Raw genomic sequence first — 15,485 nt, forward strand, 5'->3', positions numbered from 1 at the left:
ACAACATATAAAAACTTTAAATTAAAATTCATCACTCTGTAATCACGAAATTACTATACGAAAATCCATATCCCTTAAAAAACATGATTTCTGTGGGTCCAAAATCACATAATTTCATAAAACACAAGATCATGCTAATTTAAATAGGGAACCTGTAATTCCATTTAGTTTACCCTCAAAATCATAGCATTCAAAAACATGATTTAACGAACTAAAACCCCGTAAGAATAGGTAGACTTCTCAAGCAATAAGGCATAATTTCCTCAACCAGATCTTTTAATTCCCCAAAATAATGCACAATCAATAAGATTATAGCTTAAGCAATATCCAAACAATGCCTCAAATCCATTTATAAATGCCAAATTACCAACTCCTAAATTATGAAATAATCACCATTATAAATGGTCCAAAAAACTGGGTGGTTACAAGTTCGGACCTAGGTGAAACCAGACTCAAACGAGATTTGAGATGATGGTATCGAGTCCATACCCGAGTCTAATCGGACCCACCATAAGAGAAACCATAAGTGGATCCTATAAGGACTACATTAACCACACCCAATAAAATAAATTTTTTTTTATCAATTTTACATTGAAAAATTACTAATCTTAATTGAAACTCTGGTCGGGCATAGGTCTGGTAAAAAAATTTACAAACCATACCCAGCTCCATGTATTAATCGGTCCCTTCGGGTCCAAACTAGATTCTAATCAGGTCTTCTTATTATCACCAAACCCTGACCCCATAAGGTTTGGTACGGGTAGGGTCCGTTGACACTCCTAACCGTGACCAGCCGAGACTTGCATTGACTCAGACCGATCCATCCGGCGAACCGACTTGGTCAAAGAGTCAAGTCAACTCAGCCAGCGAAGTCTGACTGAACAAAAACAAAATTGCCCCACCATTCTCTACCACTTATAACGAGACCCCTATGGGCCCCACCTTTCGACGAGGCCCTTCACCGCCCCCGCCGTTTAAGAAAAGCAACTCCGGCTAGGAGCTCCGGTTTTCCTCCGCTCGGTTCCCTCCCGATCACCGTCGCCGTTCGTTATCGTCTCCTCCTGAGATTAGATCGACGGTCGGGAGTTCGATGCGTTCGATCTCCTTCAGAGGAGAAGAGGAGACTATTCTGTTGGGTTTCCGGTGTTTGGGGGGAGATGGGGAATCTCTTCACGAAGAAACCGAAAGTCACAGAAGTCGATAAGGCCATCCTCTCCCTCAAGACGCAGAGGCGCAAGCTCGCCCAATACCAGCAACAGGTACAACGAGGGGAAAATAGGAAAGGGAGAGTTTCCACGGAAAAAAGGATAATTTTCCGGGGGTTTTTCTTTTCCTTGGTTTTTTGTGATGGTTTTTCATTGATCTGATCGAGTTTCTGTAACTTACGAAGCCGAGATCATGTCGAGATTCGATTCTTTGTCTTTAATTTTGGGTATTTGGGTTTATCCGAAAAAATGGGATAATCTGGGATATTGTGATGTCCTCCATAATGAAAATCCCAAATTATTCCGCTTTTCTGCTTAAATGGTTTTGCGTGCAGACAACCCCTTAACGAGATCCTTTTTTTTTCTCTTTTTTTTTTTTCTTTTGGGATTGGAACATGCCGATAGAAAAGATTTTAGCTTGTTCGTGCATTGTTCGATACCGTTGATTATCTTGTGACAATTAAAGATATAGTGCACACATGCAGACCAAAATAATTAATTCCGAGGCAATTGATTTTCAATTAATTCTGATCATATTTCATCCCATACACCATCGTCTCCTTGAAGCATCTTTTGGTCCTTCTGGATAATTCCAGACACGATTTAAGAGTCAGGTTCTTCTGAAAACTATAATTGGAATGCATTCAAGTGCTTCTGCTTATCCTCTGTTTGGGAGCCTTGCAATGGGATGAAAACACCATTTCCATGTGTTGGCAAAATATGGTTTTGCCGAAAATGAGGTGTTGAGGATGGAGTTGCCAAAAGTATCCTGTTGTGAATGGCGTTGAAATGTGGTGTTGGTGCTGCCTACACCATTCCTAATGCAGTGTTTTGGCAACACCACTGCTCCCAAACGGCAGAGAGAGCATGAGAGCACTGGGGAAACGACAACATGCCTTCGATTCAAGGCTCCCAAACATAGACATTATATATATATATATATATATATATATATATATATATATATATATTCAGTTTTGTAATAGATATTGCTCATTAGGGGCATTTATGTCTTTTCATATATGTAATAAATAACTGTTTTAGAAAACAGTTTTTTTTTTTTTTCTACTTTTTGTAATAAACAATGCCATTGGGGTCTCTATGGTCATCAGACCATAGAGACATTGGGGCTCCCCGATGGTCACAAATGTGAGCAACGTCTCTATGTGAGAGCCCACAATGGCTCTCACTCTCCTCTTTTTGTTGTGTAATAAGTAGGGGTGTTTCCCCCTTATTCCTTTAAGCTTTTATACTAAAGCCTTTGATCAATAAAGGGATTATATTTTTTATCCTTTTGTGTTTGCCCTTTGTTGGATATTGTGTTGTCCCTTAGTGGACTTGTGCTTGTGCACATTGTGATTGTGATCTTGTAAGCCTTTAGTGGCATTGGTTCTATATTTTCCGCTATTTCATTACATGGTATCAGAACAATAGTGCTCGTGGTCTTGTGGGAAGCATCATCAAGTGTTCGTGGTGACTCAAGTGGAGATATTCTTCCACATTCTTTGTTCTCTCTCTCTTCTATCACTCAAGATGAAGCATGAACAAAAGATTGACTTATCTTTCAAGTTAAATGGCTCCAACTACATAGTGTGGGCATCCACAATGGAAAATAACCTCAAAGGTAAAAAAACTTTGAGGATATGTGATGAGAACTATCCTGGAGCTGCAACTCAAGCTCACCAAAAGAGACGAATATCAAGAGAAAGCCTTAGAAGGTGATGCACCTATAAAAGGTATTCAAGATCATCAAACTAAGGTAGAGGATTGAGAAAGTAACCATGCCAAGATTCTTGCATGGTTTATAAACAATGTTGAGCTCAAGATATGTGTCAACATTGCCAAATTTCGTAAAGCCAATGAGGTTTGGTTCTTTATAAAGGGTATGTATACCCAAAAAAGATCTTGCAAGAAAAGATACAAACCATCAAATAAGGTGAAATGAGTGTTCGTGATTATTTTAGTTCTCTAGGTCCATTATGGGATGAATTGACTCTTCTTGAACTCAAATGGGTTGCTAGCGAAGATGTGAAGCTAAGAAGAGAACAAATGAAAAAAGAACATTTTTTTCAATTTTTACATGGGCTTAGGCCTGAGTTTGAGCAAGTTAGATATTCCTTGCTTCATAGTTCTAAACCTATTCCTTTGAAAGATGCGGTTGCCGAGGTTTGCCAAGAGAAAACTCGTCTTGGTATGGTTAAAGGAGATGGAGTGTTAGCTGTCTCTAAACCCGACATCCATGTGAAGTCTTATAAGCCTCCACACTTTGTGAGGCAAAATAACTATAATGGTGGATATAGGAAAGCTATTTGCCACCATTATCATGAATCGGGACACAAGGCCTAATTGTCTGAAAATCAATGAGACCTCAAAAAACAAGGTAGCTTTCATTGAGACTAACACACCAAAAAGAGAAGAATCTATTAGAAAAGGAGAATACACTTTTCCACTTACTCAACTATCAGAGGCACTCCAACAACTACTCAAATCTCTATCAACTTCAGAGGCCGCGATAGCATCATCCTCTCCTTCAGGTATGTGTTCTTTGATCCTTGACTCGGGAGTTTCTTTTCATATGACTTCACATGAAAATTGTCTATTCGATTTATGCATTAATTCAAAAAAATTTTATGTTTCCACTGCCGATGGAACATCCTTGCAAACTAAAAGTATTGGAACTTTAGATTCTTCTAAAAAATTGTGTGTTTTAAAAATTAGAATTGTTCAAAAATTAAATTTTAATTTTTTTTTCAGTTTCTCAAATAGCCGACCATAGATGTGAAATCTTCTTCTCATCTAAGGGTTGCTTTGTGCAGGATCTCCAGTCCGAGAAACGGATTGGGCAAGGCCATAGAAGAGGAGATCTCTATTTCATGACCTATTTAAATCTTCCCTCAAAATCATTTTGTAATTATGTCCAAAATAAAGACATTGAAACTTGGCATAAAAGACTTGGACATCTTAGCTATTTAAAGATGCATCTTTTCGTTTTTTGAAAAAAAAATTGTAATGAGAAAGATTTAATTTGAAAGGATTGTATTTTTAAAAAAATGAAAGTTGTTTCATTTCTAAATAAAACATTTATCTCTAAAATACCTTTTGAATTAGTGCATTTGGATGTTTGGGGCCCTTCCTTGGTTATTTCAAAAGGTGGATATTCATGCTATGTTACATTTATTGATGATTTCACTAGATATATGTGGATTTACTTCCTTAATCTCAAATCTGAAGTATTTTCTTACTTTAAAGAATTTCATATGATTATCAAAAATCAATTTGAAAGCAATATTTTCATCCTTAGATTCGACTCAGGTGGTGAATACCTATCCAATTAATTTCAAAATTATTTAAAACAAAATAGAATTTTTCGTTAAAAATCTTGTCCAAGAACTCTTCAACAAAACGGACTAGCTAAAAGAAAACATAGACGTATTATGGAAACCGCTAGGACCTTACTTATCTCTAAAAATGTTCCAAAAAGTTTTTGGGCCGAGGCCATTCTAACATTAACTTGATAAATAGAATGCATTCATCATCTCTTCAAAATGTTTCTTCATATGAAAAACTATTTGAAAGAATTCCCGATTATAAATGTTTGAGAACTTTTTGTTGCAAATATTTTGTCCTTTTGCATAAGTGAGATAAATTATCTCCAAAAGCCATTGAAGGTGCCTTCATGGGTTATGGAAAAAACAAAAAATGCTTTAGATGTTTTGATTTTAAGAATAACAAACTTTATGTTTCTAAGGATGTGACCTTTTTAGAAAATGAAAATGGAATTGAGATAACTAAAGAAAAAGCGGAAGTAAATTGTAACTTATTTGATTTATTGCCACAAGAAGAATTAACCTCTTGTGATGTTTCTTCGAATGATAATTCCTCAAGTGATAATGGTGATAATGATGGGCATTCTAGTGTTGAAAATGCCGAAACAAGTAATGATAATATTATTAAACCAATACAAGTATATACCCAGTGTGAGTAAAGAAACCCTTCAAGTGCCTTAGAAAAATTTACACATAACTCCTCTATAGAAGAAATCCCACTTACCAAATCCAATCGTATTTCTATTTCTCCTAAGAGGTTTGTGTCATATGATACTTTGACACCAAATTATAGAGCTTGTTTGATAGCCTTACATTCTTACTTTGAATCGTCACACTATAATAAAGCTAAAAATCTTTCACATTGGGTTGAAGCAAAGAATGTAGAATTAGATGTTCTAAAAAAGGTACAAACTTGGGAAATAACTTCATTACCCTTAGGAAAGAAAGCTATAGGATATAGGTGGGTGTTTAAGGTTAAAATCAAGAGTGATGGGACCTTAGAAAAATCTAAAGCTAGGTTAGTCGTCAAAGGATATTTCCAGGAATATAGAATTGATTATGACAAAACCGTTGCAGCTGTAGCTAGGATGACCAGTGTTATGACTCTCATAGCAGTTGGATCCATTAAAAAATGGGCCATATACCAATTTGATATCAAAAATGATTTTCTTAATGTAGAATTAAATAAGGAGGTTTATATAGATCCTCCGTCGAGATTTAGTATTGAAAATGAAAAAATTCTCGAACTTAAGAAAGCCTTGTATGGCCTTAAGCAAACTCCAAAAACCTGGTATGATAGATTTAGCAGTGGTATTTGTCTTTTGGGTTTTCACTTCTACGATACTGACACTGCTCTTTTTGTTAAAAGTACATGTTCTAAAGTGGTCATACTTCTACTTTATATAGATGATATGATAATCACTAGAAGTGACAAGCAAGGAGTTATTGATATTAAAAATGTTTTGAAAGAAAATTTTGACATGACTGACTTGGGTTTTTTGAGATATTTCTTAGGCATTGAAGTTACTTACTCTCACAAAGGATACATTTTGTCTCAAATAAAGCTTGTTGCTGATATCTGCGTTAAGTTTGACATATCAAATAACAAGAAGGTAGAAACCCCTGAAGTGATCAGTGTTAAGTTACGACTTGATGATAGGACTCTTCTTGAAGATTCTATACCTTATCGTCAATTGATCAGGTCACTCACCTACTTGTCAATCAAGAGGCTTGATATAACTCATGCAATTCATGTTGTCAGTTAATTTCAGCATACTCCAACAACTGTGCAGATGAGTGTTGTGTTAAGAATTATTAGATATATTAAAAGCACCATAACAAAAGAAGTTTTCTTATCTTCATCTTCTTTCCTAGATTTGTTGCTTATACTGATGTTGATTGGGAAGAAAATCCTAATGATAGAATCTCAACTAAGGATTTTTGTGTCTTTTTAGGAAATTCTCTAATTTCGTAGAGGTGCAAGAAGCAATAAAAAATATCATTATCTTCAACTAAAGCGAAATATCGTGCAATGGCTACAACCACAATGAAGCTTGTGTGCCTCAAAAGTCTTCTCAGATATATAGGTGTCAGCATCTCAAAACCTTCAAAGATGTGCTGTGACAATAAGAGTGCAATCTACATTACAAGTAACCACACCTTCCATGAGTGAACAAAACACATAGAGATGAATTGTCATTATGTACGTGATGAGTACTTAAGAGGAACTATTATGTTGCCATATGTCACATCCGAGTATCAACTCGCCGATTTCTTCACCAAAGCTCTTTCTGCACCTCGATTTTTTTTTCTCCTTAGCAAACTTTTGGTCACTTCACCTTAAGTTTGAGGGTGTGGGTGTTAAAATATACTTATGAATATGTATATATATATTCAGTTTAGTAATAACTAATGCTCATTAAGGGCATTCTGTATTTTCACATATGTAATAAATAACTGTTTTAGACAACAATTATTTTCTTTTTATTTATTTTTTTTGTTTTTACTTTTTGTAATAAACAATGCCATTGGGGGTTCTATGGTCATCAGACCATAGAGACGTTTCTCTATGTGGGAGCCCCCAATGGCCCTCACTCTCCTCTTTTTGTTGTGTATAAATAGGGGTGTTTCCCCTTTATTCCTTTTTACTAAAGCCTTTGATCAATAAAGAGATTATATTTTTTATCCTTTTGTGTTTGCTTTTTGTTGGCTATTGTATTGTCCCTTAGTGGACTTGTGCTTGTGCACATTGTGATTGTGATCTTGTATGCCCTTAGTGGCATTGGTTCTATATTTTCTGCTATTTCATTACAAGCCTAAATGGTAAAAGAAAAATTGCTTGGTATGCTGATCTTTGCATTGAAGCACTTTCCAATTGAGTTAACCTTTCCCATTTAAAACCTTTTGCAGCTTGAAGCCGTGATTGAAGCTGAAAAGCAAGCTGCGAGAGACCTCGTTCGTGAGAAGAAGAAAGATAGGGCACTTCGTGCACTGAAGAAGAAAAAGGCTCAGGAAGAGCTACTGAAGCAAGTTGATACATGGCTTTTAAATGTTGAACAACAAGTGGGTATTCAACAAATATTAACCTCTGAAACGTATTCATGTCATTTTTCATGTTAACCATGTTCCTGATTTGGACAAGCAGGTGAATAATAGTCATATCATAGGCAGGATCCTCATACACCTTTAATCTCAACTCTGTTTTAGTTGGCAGATATAGAACTAGCTAGCAAGCAGAGGGCTGTGTTTGAAAGCTTAAAGGCAGGAAACAACGCTATAAAGGCAATACAGAGTGAAATCAATTTAGAGGATGTTCAGAAGCTTATGGATGAGACAGCTGAGGCAAAAGCTTACCAAGATGTAAGGTTCCCATTTCTTGTATTTTTTACCAGAGATGTATAGGCATTAAGAATAATTCATTTGATAATTCAAGAAGATCATGTACCAGTCAATATGCTTTATTGTATGCATGCTGTGCTACATCAAAATTTGCCAGCAGGAGTTTAACATCCTAGGAGTGGTCTGGTGCACACCCACACAAACACACACACACAGCCAAAAACAGTATTTTGTGTTTTATTTGCTCCAGTATATTGCAGCAACATCCTTCTGGAAGTTAGTATTGTTTTTGGTCAAGGTTGATCTCTTTCTGCATTTCTGCATCGAGATTTTTGTTCTGCAGATAGTATGCTGCTCTAGTTGAACCTCACTATAATATTTTATTGTTATATATAAAAGTACTTTCCAGGGGTAAATTGAACTGAGTTATTGCAAATACTGTAATACATGATTCCAATATAACTTTTGTTATTATCATCATCATTATTGTTATTTTTGTGCTTTGGATAATGTTTGTTGAGCTGGAAAGTGGTGGTAAAGAGCATGCATATCTTTTGATCGAAAATCAGTCTAATTATTTCTTTCATATCCGAAACCAGGAGTAAAGCTAAATGCCACCAAAGCCTTTTATGTCTCCAGCAGCCATCTTCTAGATTGGCTGCAAGGGTTAGAGAGACAAGAGGCTAGAATAGTGAGTCAAACATTTACTAGCTTGTCTCATTGTTTCCTGGCCAAGTGACTCGATTACAAAGAAATAACCTGCAATTCTAACTCGTTTCTCACAAGCAGCATTCAATTTCTACTCTTGGCTTATTCCTTCTTATCAAAGATTCCACATCCAAAATTTAACTGAATTCTGACAAACAATACCTCTGATGTACTCATTTCTATGAGTGGACATCTGCACTAAGTGTTTAATAAAAAAATTTCCTTGATGCCTCTAAATCACACCTTGTTCTGTCCTCATCATTCCTAGCAGGTATCAGGGCTCACTTTGACAATGTCGTTGTCTACTGCCACCTAAAATTTGCCCTAGTTTCCTTCCAAACTGAAGGTCTTGCATATTACCAAAATCACTGTAGTTAAATTAAGTTTGTAATTATTTTTTATTTTTTATTGTTTATCTTTATCCATCTCTTAATATATGTGTATCACCACCATTACTAATTGTCATTTGTTCCATTTGCGTGCCTCTGAACTCTTCCTCCATGCTTTTCTATCCTATACCTCCACTCCAACATTTAACTTATGGTTCACATAACTGGATCAGACAACCAAGTCAATATATCTAGGGCTGGTAAACGAGCTGAAAGAGATGAGCTTGAGGTGTTCAAACTTCGCTCACTCTTGTGGCGAGCCAAGCTGAGTTCAACTGATAATCTGTCCGAGTTAAACGAGCCGAGTTCGATCTGACTTGTTTATAGAAAAATACATTGTTTTAGAACTGGAAGAAATGGCATTATAAAAAAATACATGTAAAATATATCAAAAATACATTTTTTACTAACTAACGAGTTTATACGAGTCAAGCCGAGCTGAGTGCCTACTCTTCATATTCAGCTCGCTGAGCCTATTTTACGAGTTTGAATGAGCTCTTTACGAGCCGAACATGAGCCGAGCCATGAGCAGCTCAGCTTGTTTCCCAGCCCTAAATATATCTTCTGCAACTTGTTAAGGTCCATCTATTGATCCTTCATTAACCTCCATAGCTGTTTCATCTAAGTGCCTATAGTAATGAAAGCAAGACATGGTGTGAAAGTCGTGCTGGGATAATGTTGGCGGACCTTGAAGCTTCCGCTTTGGGAGTCAGCCTTTTTTGTTTTGCAGGTTACTTATTGTCACATCCTCTCTTGTACCTTTCCTGTTGTGCAAAGTGCAAACACATGCCAGAAAAGGAAGAGAAAGAAAAAACTGTTCTAGACTTGTTTTCAAGTTTATATCTATTCATGACGATTTTCTTACGTGTAAACCATCTTAAAGTAACATGGTGCAACTGGGTGTCTAAAACAATGTTCACTAATTTCTTCTTGTAATTAGGATATCTTCATTCTGCATTTCCTGTGTTCCTTTTGCTGTGACAAAAATTTTTCTTTCATAAGCCCCTAGGAGGCCTATTTTTCTTTATTTTTTTGTTCTTAAATGTTTCACAAAACCACCAGTGATTCTCAGACCTGATAAAACAAAAGCCAAAAATGAAGAAAAAGAGGGAAAGGAAGTTGCATTGCAGATAGCTTCATCCATATGATGTTTCCCTATCTGATTGATTCATGGATCAGTTGTGCTTTTGGCAACCCTGATTAGAGTATAATTATTTAATCATCTCCTATTTGTGGTTCTTGATTATTGAAATATATTGGAAGAAATAGTTCTACCAGCATATATTCTGTTTTATTCCTATTTCCATGACAAAAATAATGGATTCTATTTTGGCTCTTCAACTTGTTTGTTTCTGGTAATGAAGGAGCTTGATGCTATATTAGGGGAGCGTCTCTCAGCAGAAGATGAGGAAAATGTTTTAGCAGAATTTGAGAATTTGGAAACTGAGGTAACTAATTACCAGAAATGTTTTCTGGTCATCACTTTTTCTTATATGGGTATATTTCACTCCAGCATTTTTTAGTATCTTTTAGTTCTTTATTTTATGTAGATAATTTGGTCCTGTTTCAAGATAAAATATGAGGTTTCACAATCAACATATTATTGTTTCCCTTTGTTTTGAAAATTTCACACCTAGTAAAAGATTTATGTTTGCACAGAACATGCTTAACATGATGAATATTTTTGTCCTGTTTCAAGATAAATATGAGGTTTCATAATCAACATATTATTGTTTCCCTTTGTTTTCAAAATTTGACACCTTAGTAAAAAATTTATGTCTGCACAGAACATGCTTATCATGCTGAAAATTGCAAACTTGAACCTCTCCAAATGACGTGGGGTTCAAAGAGGCACTTATGATGCATGATACTTATTTTGTCATGAAGCATATGTATATGCAGCCGTATTTTATATATGATTTGATTGACATTGAATGTCACAACTTGTACCCTGGCTTATGCATCTCCAGCTGATACCTTCGAATTTAAAGTTGCAATATGTCCCGAGTATGTGGTGTATTCTGGAATCCTGAGTTACCTAGACATTTTGATATCCAACACAGCTGGACACCGATATTGAAATTGGCACTGCCAGGCACATCCCTTGACATGCCTTTTTCTTCTACAAAGTGTCAAAGGTGGAGAAGTATGCATATTTTATGTCAGATATTACTGGGTATGGATACTTTGTGTTGGACACAATGTCTTCTTCCTGGTAGACAAAGTGTTTGTGTGGAAGCTTTTCCTGATTTTGGTCACTATAAAGTACATTGGACAGTTAGTGTTATAAATACAAGGTTGTCAGACTTTGATTCTTTCCTTGTACACTTTAATGGTTGTACATAGAGATATGGAGATTCAATAAGAGAATAAGAGATGATTGCTACTGGTCTCAATTAATCTAGCATTAGTGACATATAATCAGTGTTGTTAAAAAAGCATATTGTAGAACGTTAGTATGTCACAATTAGCAAATAGTACATGACACCTATGATAAAATAACCATAATTACAATGCTATAAAAGCATAACTATTACATGTAGCAAAAGGGTCTAATATTAAACGTTAAGAAATAGCAAAAAATAAACAAAGTTACAAGCCACACCTTATAAATTTGTAACTAAAGCATCAAACTTCAAATATTTGCTTAAGAGTATAAGTTTACTTGTCTTCAACCATCTAACAAAAATCTTGGTAAGTATTAAGTATTAAAAAAAGGTCTCATAAATATAATGTCTTTCATTGATCACTTTCACTAATGACAATAAACACAAAAAACTAAATAATGGGTCCTTTTATTGTAATAGTTTTTTTTTCATCTTTACTGATCACAATAAACTAGCACTAAAATTCCTTTTTTTTCCTTGGCTAATGAAATTGGTGACATTGAACAAAAGTGAGAAAAGATCTAAAAAAGAACAACTAAAGTTCAGAAAAATGAAAAAGTAGATGTATCATGTGATACAGTATGATATCCTAATGTACTTTACGAAACAGTTTGATACAATATGGTACATCCTTTTTTCCGATTCAAGAAGGGGTCTATCATATTGTATTGACTAGAAATACTTCAAGTTATTGTATTATATTGTGCGATATGATATGATTTTTATAACGTTGTATATCATCTTATTTATAATCCCAATAAGATACGAGACATTTGTATGTGTTTTGGTTAGGTTTGTATTCTATTGTTATGATTCTGCTAGATATGTCTTTTTCATTCCACTGATGTGAAAATCGATTTTACAACTTAGTGAGCCTATATACCGTATAAACCACACAGAGGCCAATCTGCTAAAATAGCTCGAATAAGATGATTTGGCATTGGCAAAGCCATCCCAACTCCTTCCAAATTCAACTCTAGGCTCCCAAACGACTATTGGCTGTGTGTTCTTCATTTCTGTCACCATTCCTTCCAACACGGGGCTTCGAAAGATAGCCTTATGCATGGGATAGTTCTGGATTTTTGCTTTGCAAGTCTATATGTCCAAGGTATGGAGTGTATACACTCATTGTATGTAATGTGTGCACATTGTTGCATTTCAAGTATATGAAAGTATATTGTTGTATCCCAGGTTCACTTTTACAGTGGAAAATGCTGCCACATATCCTAATCACATCTTTACTGTCTAATTTTTTTGCCTACATCCTTTTGGATTTGGATTGGGAACATGAATTTATTGCTGAATGACACTATATCGTTTCACTTTGAGGAGTTTAGGCCATGTAGTTCCAAGGTATTAGTGGTCTTCAAAGTTTCAGCTGGTTTGAAAGAGTTTATTGAGAAACCATACCTCATCTTTTAGTGTCTAAAATGTATTTGTTCAGTGGCCTATGAGGCGAGACTTCATGATATTTGGGTGATTTCTTTTGAAAGTACTTAAAGAGGATTGTGAGATTAATGGTTAACAATTCATTGTTCATGTAAGGTTCTTTTATTATTAATTACTAGCTATTGCTGTTTGCCCTGTTCACTTTTTGGTGCATTAGTCCATAATGGTGCCTTGAGATTTTGTCCTGCTTTTTGTCATCTGACCTTGTCAAACTTTCTCAAAATCTTATGTTGGCTTCATATGTTCATTGAATTGAATATGCTGACGAGAGATTTTAGCAGAGCAGAATTTCTAAATTATTACTGCCTATGGGAAATTATATGTTTGCACATAAAAACATGTGTTCTTGCCCAAATGGTTATGACCACTTTGGTTGTGACCTTTGCATTTATTGGTGGTTGCTTCTCCCTAGATTGCCCTTGAAGCTATGCCAGAAGTTCCTGTCCAGCCATCTCATCTTGTTCAACAAGATGAAGGTCAAGAAGAGAGGGTGGAAGAACAGCCTAGCAGAAAAGTCGAAGAGGCACTGGAGCTTCCAGATGTGCCAAGCAAGACTCCTGTTGCCACGAAGAAAAAAGGTTTCTCTTTTGTTTTCTTGTTTTGTTTTTCTTCTGCCTATTCATACACAAGATTAAGATGTTTTTGTTGACACCGAAGAAAATCTGTGCTATGAATTGCAGTTATGGAGGAACCATTGCCTGCATAATCTTTCAGATAAGAGATGTTCATTGAAGTTAAAAGGACATGTATATCAAGAGGCAGGCTTGTATTTTTACATGTTTATATTGAAACCACACACTGTATCTTGTGGATTTTATCATGTTTATATGTTACTGTTGAGAGAGCATTGAGTTTTTCAGAGTGGTGAATTGAAGAATGAAAACACCCTCTGATATTCGAAGTATTTGTGAACGTCAACAATCAAGGTCTTAAAGAGGTATGCTGCGCATGCTCAGAGTAAACTGCATCCACCATCATGGATTAGCTTGTTTTATGAAGTTTTTCTCAAAGTAATCACCTTTGATACTTTGGAAGAAAAGAGTTTTTTTCAAAGTAATCACCGAGGTGGTATCCCATGTGGTAACCCAGGTTCGAATCCCTCTGCCACATGGGGCTTAAGAGATATCTGGTAGGGGTCTGCCTAACCCCAGCTTGCCTTTCAAAAAAAGAAGAGTTTTTGGTCGTCTTCTGTTAATCAGATGCCTACAGTTTTTGACAGTTAAGACGTTTCTTCATGCTAGGGTGTTAACCACCACCACTGAGCTCCTCCTCCTCTGTGTGTGTGTGTGTGTGGGGGGGGGGGGGGGGGGGGGTAGTGAATTTTCCACATCTCATGCTGCATTCTTCTAATCACCACAGCCATCATGAATTGCACTATTCTCAGTGACATGCTACCGGGCTAACCGCTACCGTCCACAACGAATAGATGTTGAGGGATGACAGGATGACCAGAAGCCATAGTTCGAACTGCAAAGCGCTATACCATTTTTAGACACATGCGTGTCGCCAAACTGTGCCTAAAGTCCCCCACTCATTGAGAGAAACAACTATGGTTTTAACCAAGAGACACCAACCATCTGTAACAATGATCCCCACGTGTATCCTTTGATTATTGGCATGACATACTGTATCCTGATTTTTGTTTTCTAAAGTTAATCAAACACTGCATTTTTTTCCTTGCGTGTCCAACATGGAGAAAAAAGTCCATGAACAAATTGTCTTGCAACCTCAATGGGGAGAAGGTTTTGCCCTTGATAAACTCAGAGAATCTAAGGCCTATTTTCCATTACTAATTGATAGCTGTCCTAAAGCGTAGGTGGACAAACCAACTCGTGAGAGTGAGGATTTTTAACCAAATTAATGTGGACAAACCAACTCGTGAATATATACTCTTGCTTACCAGCTCATTCCTGTATACAAAACAGGAACCACTGAACCAAAAACGAGCCTGAGTTCCTAGCTCAACCATGGTTCTTGAGCTGAGTTTGAACAATTCCCTTTGGTATTGACTTAGGCAAGATTGCTTAATTATTGGTTATAGCAAGAAACAAGATTAAATACATATTTAGATATGGCAATGTGCACATACGTTTGCTCTGTTGAACCCCATAGAAAAGGTTTGATGTTCTATTATCCTCTGTTCTTCATCCATACATAGCATGACATATCTAAATGGTTAGCTCTGCCTGTCTCCAGTTCATGTGAACAATGCTCAAATTGAGCTTGAGCTCATGGTGAACACAAGGGAAAACCCCAATACGGAGTGAAGGTCAACACAACCACTTCCTGTTCTGATATTTAACAAAGAGAAGCCCAAGTGTAGGCGGCACGACCCTGGAGAGACTGACACTCAAGTGTATGGGCCACTCTCAAGTGGGGTTTTAACCTTCGCCGCCCTTTTTGCCCACCAGAGAGCCTGCTGCTTCGGCCTTTTGGCAAGGAATGCACAACTTGAGTATCAAAGTCTTGGGTCCTTCTACCTGAATGCCTTTAGCGACCCACTTAACCAGGTTGTGGAGACCTGGTGGGCAACACAGCCACTTCTTAAACAAGTCAAACCAAAAGAGTGGCTCATTCAGGCCTAGTGCTTGTTTAGGCTTGTGTTATTACTACTCCTAGGTATTTTATTATACTAGATTGTCATGGAAAACGCTGTTTTTTTTGTATGAAAGCAAGAACCAT

General features: G+C 36.4%; 1 protein-coding gene across 1 annotated transcript; it reads left to right on the top strand.

Moving 5' to 3' along the window:
• Nucleotides 1–967: 967 nt before the first annotated feature.
• Nucleotides 968–13,750, top strand: LOC149815770 (vacuolar protein sorting-associated protein 20 homolog 1-like). Its single transcript, XM_089989466.1, has 6 exons — nucleotides 968–1,259; nucleotides 7,442–7,594; nucleotides 7,739–7,891; nucleotides 10,332–10,415; nucleotides 13,216–13,381; nucleotides 13,484–13,750. The coding sequence occupies exons 1-6, from the start codon at nucleotides 1,158–1,160 to the stop codon at nucleotides 13,507–13,509; spliced, it is 684 nt and encodes a 227-aa protein (XP_089845592.1). The 5' UTR covers nucleotides 968–1,157; the 3' UTR covers nucleotides 13,510–13,750.
• The last annotated feature ends 1,735 nt before the right edge of the window (nucleotides 13,751–15,485 follow it).

The sequence above is a fragment of the Nuphar pumila genome, chromosome 15 (genome assembly GCF_984573655.1).
Source record: "Nuphar pumila chromosome 15, dmNupPumi1.hap1.1, whole genome shotgun sequence".
Taxonomy (NCBI): domain Eukaryota; kingdom Viridiplantae; phylum Streptophyta; class Magnoliopsida; order Nymphaeales; family Nymphaeaceae; genus Nuphar; species Nuphar pumila.